At 47.9% G+C, this 6,000-nt stretch overlaps 1 protein-coding gene across 2 annotated transcripts; it reads right to left on the reverse strand.

The window, feature by feature from the left end:
• Window positions 1-2,293: 2,293 nt before the first annotated feature.
• LOC127761347 (ycf20-like protein) lies at window positions 2,294-5,240 on the reverse strand. 2 transcript variants are annotated; one of them, XM_052285626.1, is made up of 3 exons: window positions 4,668-5,240; window positions 4,313-4,557; window positions 2,294-3,096 (listed from the first exon to the last, which is right to left on the reverse strand). In XM_052285626.1, exons 2-3 carry the CDS (start codon window positions 4,444-4,446, stop codon window positions 2,655-2,657), a joined length of 576 nt encoding a protein of 191 aa, XP_052141586.1. In that variant the 5' UTR covers window positions 4,447-4,557; window positions 4,668-5,240; the 3' UTR covers window positions 2,294-2,654. The 2 variants fall into 2 exon arrangements, with proteins under 2 accessions (XP_052141586.1, XP_052141585.1); XM_052285625.1 differs by having other exon boundaries at window positions 4,313-5,240.
• Window positions 5,241-6,000: the final 760 nt, after the last annotated feature.

Below are 6,000 nucleotides of genomic sequence, written 5' to 3' on the forward strand. Positions count from 1 at the left end.
GGACATTTTATATTTTGTGATACTTATTAATTTGATAAGTTATGTCAAATAAGGAGATTCTCACTCGTGACGAAAAGGAATTGGAAAATTTTGCTAGAGGGTATTGTGACTTCGCGTTTTTAGTTGTAGAACACCATACGAAGTGATTTTTAGGGGAAGACACTTTGGAAGCGTGGAAATTAGCTCATGGGAACCGCAACCATTAGAATATTAATTTTTGATTGAATAAGAGAGAAATCATGTGAAAGTTATGAAATTACCACTGGGCCCACATGTTAGGTTTGCCATCTCTCTATCCCTATCTCTCTCTCGCACATGAACCCACATGCTGCCTGCTGTGGAAGGAGAGGAGCTCTTGCACGCCTAGTTCATTGCATCGCCAAGCACACAATAACAAGCCTACCTTCATCGGCAACTAGTTGGAATTGGTGAACCATTGGATCTGACTATCTGAGTAGGTGCAGCTCCACTTTGGTCCCGTTCTGCTCGTCTACCACCACCTGCGCCTCTGGCCGGTCACCGCCCCAACCTCCTCCTTGCATGGCGCTTGCGGGTTGTGGTAAGAGTCGTCCTTCGCACGCGATCTTAGGTCTCCACCGCTTGTGGCGTCCCCGCTTTCAAGACCCATTGTCGGGAGCTGGATCGTCACCCTCTGACTATCTTCATCACAGTCGCACACCCGGGGGGAATGGAGCCCATCCTCTCCATGACTCTGCTTACTCCCATGTCGGTGCATGGTTTGGGCCCCCCTCCCTCGCTGCTTACATGCTGCAGCGTGAACCGTATGGATGCGCCACACCCATAGGAGCGCGCCGATGCCGAGTGGACTATGACAGATGATGTCGAGTAGGAGCTCATCTCCTTCCACGATCCACCATTCCCAACCAGCATCTAGCTCGCCTCGCCGTCGCCGGTCACCGAGACACTCCCTCACCTTTGCCTCCTGCGAGAGTGAGAGGAATAGAGGAAGTAGATGGGGAAAAAGATAGTAGAGGCTTATATGCGGATTCCATGTACGAGAGAGAGAAGGATAGAGAGATGGCAGGCCTAGCATGTGGGCCCATGGGTATTTCAGAACTTTCACACGGTTTTTTCTCCTACTCAACCAAAATTAATATTCTAATGGTGTAGTGTCCACGAGCTAATTTTCATGTCTTATGGTGTCTTCCCTCAAAATTAACTTTGTCTGATATCCTACAGGTAAAACCGCGAATTCATGATGTTGTCTAGCAAAATTTGCTAAATGAATTACTACCTTTTTGCTAAACCAATACCATTAGAAGATAATTCCCCTGTCAGGATAACCATCGGCCATTTATCATGTCATTCTAATCTTGTGGCTATTTTGCTATTGGTTCCTCGACATCGGCAGAAAATTATCTCACGTTAGTTTAGTAATTTTGCTTGCAGAAGATATAACTTTTTTTGCCCCAGTACTATTTTTCGGCTTACGGATTATGAATTATATCACAGGCATATTATTTTACTTGAAAATCATAGGCATATTTTACTTTTTAAGCTCCTAAACAATAATTTCTCTAAAAAATTTCTCCATCAGCCCTCCGAAAGAACATTTTTATATAAAATTTTCAGCTTTCCAATATTTTATTTATTTATTTGCGCCCTTAAATAATTGTTATAGACTAGTTTCATCCCACACCCATCGTGGGTCGTGCATCAACACTTTAGGATGGCGGAGAATGGAAGGCATTTGCAGTGGTCATCAGCTAGTCAAGATGGTCATTTAATTCAAACAGGTACATCAATGCCATAAAATTTCTTTGTTTTGGCATATCTAGAACACATGGATTTCACAAGGCAAAATTAAAAAGATTAAGATAAAGGGAATCTTTTGAATTCAGGCAAAACAAGATTGAAATATAGTTAATCTTCTCAACTCAGGCCAAAAATTCTCAATTCACTGGTTTACCTGCTCATAGCAATCGTGGGGAAAGTAAGAAGGCATTGAGTATGTGAGTTGTGATGGATACCCGTTTGATGTGCTTCAGGATTCGTGCAGTCGTCACATGGGAGTGATGTATAGAAGCTCTGTTTAACACCAAACTTCATCTGAGAAAATTATTACTTCCTCCTTTTCACAATGTAAGTCATTCTAGCATTACCCACATTTATATTAGATGCTAATGAATCTAGGCACACATACATATCTAGATTCATTAACATCAATATGAATATGAAAAATGCTAAAATGACTTACATTGTGAAACGGAGGTAGTACCACCGATAAGTGAAAATGTTACTTTCAAAACAATTATTTTAGACAGGAGAGACTAGCCAGACAGAAATACAGAACAATTTGGGTAATAATCAATGAGAGAAGCAGCTTATTAAATGGTTTGCCTGGTGTGGAAATAGCCAACAATAGTCATCTTACAACAGACACCATTATTTATCTATAGACACATATGGACATCAGACTAGTGTAATACTACAAGAATTTCATAGAAGACTACATCAACATATGTACATTTTATAGCCGAGAAGTAATGTTTACGCTTCGCAGCAAATTTATCTGCATACAACAACACGGTAGCAGCTTGGAGCCTTGGGAGTTCATTCCACGTGTCATTGTGAGCTCAATGAATCAATAACATTAGTAAGTTGATACAAGAAGTTGATAGTGGGAAGGGAACTCAGCTTCCCAGTTTGAAGGCATCCACAAAAAGGCCCAGACATACGCCGGCTTTCCAGTAGTTCACCATTGCAATCAATGACTGGAATCGTCCAGGAGGTCTACTCATCGGTTTTCTGTACATAAGCATGCCAATTCCCTCTATGGCAGCCACTACAACACCAGCCACAAGAACATCCCAGTCACCAGTCTGCCCTAGGATTGTTGCCAATGCGTTGGCGGTATAGAAGCCAAACAGCACAAGGAATATCTTCGTGGGGGAGTTGCTTCTGGCAGAGTTCAGCTTTTCAAGTAGTTCCCTCCCAGCAGCTTGGATGAGCCTTCCCAGCCTTGTTCTACCAAGAAAGCCACCATCATCTTCGAAGTCTTGGCTATCAGCATTAGATGGTCCACCTGTTTCCAAGGCAAATACTGGCTTCCATCTAGAATTTTTCATCTGGTAACTATAGAGTGCAGATATCAAGTCAACTACCAAATCTTCTGCATAGTAGAGATCTGAAGAAATTGATTGCATCAATCTTTTATCTTTTCTCAATCTCTACAAACCTTCAGTCATGAAGCTAACTAGTAAATAATTCCACAAAGGATGGACACATCAGCAATTCATCTACTCCCATCCCCAAAAGAATATAAAATTGGTAACCTGACTAGTCAAATCTTCCTAAGTTTGACCGCCACTACATAGAAAACCTATTTATATTTATCATGTGAAAAAAGTATAACTAAACTGGCTCAAGAAATATTTTGGCACCGCAATACATTTACAGTTATTTTGCCAACACATATGACATTACTACACAAATTGATGGTCCAATTTATGCACTTGATACCATATCATGTCCGAAGTGTCGTATATTTTTTAACAGATGGATTACTTTTATTGTTTCTATTTTGTTTATTGAAAATAGTTTATGCATATAATAGGTAGATACCATATAAATTGAAAAATGGGTACTATCAGTAACAAGATTGACTGTCCACAAGTTCTTATTATATAATGATTACCTGCCGAATTCTTGTATTTTGTATGCCTTGCGGCATAATAACACTTCTGTTTGAAGATGCTAAACGAGATCTAGGTAGGCTACATTTTGCATCCATGTCACCTTGGAGAGCACAACTTGAACCCATGCATTTCCTAACAACGTGCGGTGAAACCTAATTACACTTCATTGTCTATTCCATTCTTTTGTTTGGGCGAGCCCTTATTGAATTCCTTTTAAACAGTCAATAATCCAACCTATGTCAACTGAAATGTATTTCTTCAAGTGTCCAGCTTATATCAACAAATATATGATTCTTCAATATAATCTGACTGATAGTCAGCAAAGATGCATTGTATAAATGATTGAACTCATCATAAACATAAAAAGATGTACTGAAAGCTAGATCTACTTATCAATGGTGCCACCGAGTAGAAATGTGTATGCAAATTAATTGTAGTAGGGGGAAATGCTGTTCATAGATTTAAAACTTTTGTAAACCAGCTCCTCCAAAATTCCTGTTGACAGAAAACTGACCCAAAGTTCTGGACGAGTCCAATGGAACCCAATTCCCAATTGATTTTTGGGATTTTTTTTTACAGAAATACTAGGTAGAGAAATTCAATACGCTGGAGAAGAGAAGAGAAGACAGCGAGCAGCGGCGTCGGGGGCTAACCTGAGCGCCGCTCCGCCCGTCGTCGCCGGCCACGAGAGGCAGCAGGTCCGGCGGAGGAGCGCGCGGCCGCAGAGACCGCCGGGTGCCGGCCGAAGAGGGGCGCGGGGAGGGAGGGCTCCGCGCCGCAGCGGCATGGCCGGCGGGCAGCGGCGCCACGGGGCCTCTGTCAGTCTCAAGGCGGAGCTACCGCGACGGCGACGGCGGCGGCGGCGGCGGCGGGGTGAGGCGATGCGATGCGAAGTAGCCTGTGGTTGACAGTTTCGATGGTCTAGAATCGCGCCTTCTGTTCCGTACGTGGATAGTTGGGCCGAGAACTTGTTGGGCTGGAGCCCAACTCTCCAGTTGCAAAACGTACCTGTGGGTCAGTGGCGAGTGGCTTCTCTCCGTCGCTACCCCGGGGACGTCGCGGCGGTCAAGCGCCGCGAGGCGGGCCTCGCGGGCGGCGTCGGAGGCGGTGAGGATGCGGCTCGGGTGGGCGAGCGGCGGGACCGCCAGCCCGGCGGCGTCCCTCAGCGCGACGCAGTGGTGCGCCGAGCTGTGCGTGTAGTCGGACGGCCGGATCGGCGCCGACGACGACGGACGAGCACTCGCCACCGCCGCCGCTTTCTTCTTCCCGTCGCCGCCGCCATCATCCTCGTACGCGTCAAGCCGCACCGGCCGACTCCAAATCGACGCTCAAGCTCAAGCTCCGCCGGCCAGGGCGGAGAGGGAGAGGGCCCCGCTGGCGGCGCGACCGGCGGGGGAGGAGGAGGAGGAGGGGAGGGGAGGCGCGCGGGCGGGTGGCGGCGGCTGAGGAGGAGGCGCCAGCTCGGAGCGGGAGGCGGCGGCGGCTTGGAGCGGGAGGCGGCGGCGTTGTCGAGAACGGGAGCGAGAGACGCGTTCGGTCGCGAGCGAGACCGCGTCAAAGGGCAGAGAAGATGACGATTTTGAGGGGGAATAAGTTCACCGGAGGTCCTTAAATTGTCAGCGAGATTTTTTAAAGTCCCTTAACCAAAAAAATCAAATATGTACCCCTAAACTCTCACAAACCGTTCACTGGAGGTCCCTCAGTACTATTTTTGCCTGGTTTTGCTGACGTGGCATTCTAGTTAGCAAAAAATTAAAAATAAATATGTGGGGACCACATGTAAGTGACATAAAAATGTTAGGTCAACAATCCTAGTCAGCACTGATATTCTTAATCGCTTTTTTCTTTGGCGCACAGGGGGAGCAACAGCAACACGCATCCGGAGGCAGGCGGAGCGGGGGCGCGGCGGTTCGGCGGGCGAGGTGGCGGTTCGCGAGTGCGACTATGATGAGCACGGCAGCGAAGCGGCGGTGGAGCGGTGGCAGCGGGCGAGCAGCGGCTTCGGGCTCGGGAGGAACAGGCGGAGGGGCGGCGGCGGTGGCGTGGCAGCAGCTGGTGCCGGCCGGAGAGGGCGGAGATGAGGCCAGCGGGAGAGGGGGCGGAGCGCCGCATCGGCGGTGGTGGTTGAGAGGACGGGCGCCTCCTCCACCGCTGCCTCCCTCGCGGGAACCGTCCAGCGCTTGCCCTCGGCGCGCCAGAGCACATGGATTCCACGGCAGCGGGCGCCGCGGCAGGGATCGCCACCGCTATGGCGGCGCATGTGGTGTGGACACCCGTCGACGTCATCAGCCAGAGCCTCATGGTGCAGGGGAACCCGTGCCCGGCCTCCCACTACCGCGGC

The sequence above is a fragment of the Oryza glaberrima genome, chromosome 2 (assembly GCF_000147395.1).
Source record: "Oryza glaberrima chromosome 2, OglaRS2, whole genome shotgun sequence".
NCBI lineage: Eukaryota > Viridiplantae > Streptophyta > Magnoliopsida > Poales > Poaceae > Oryza > Oryza glaberrima.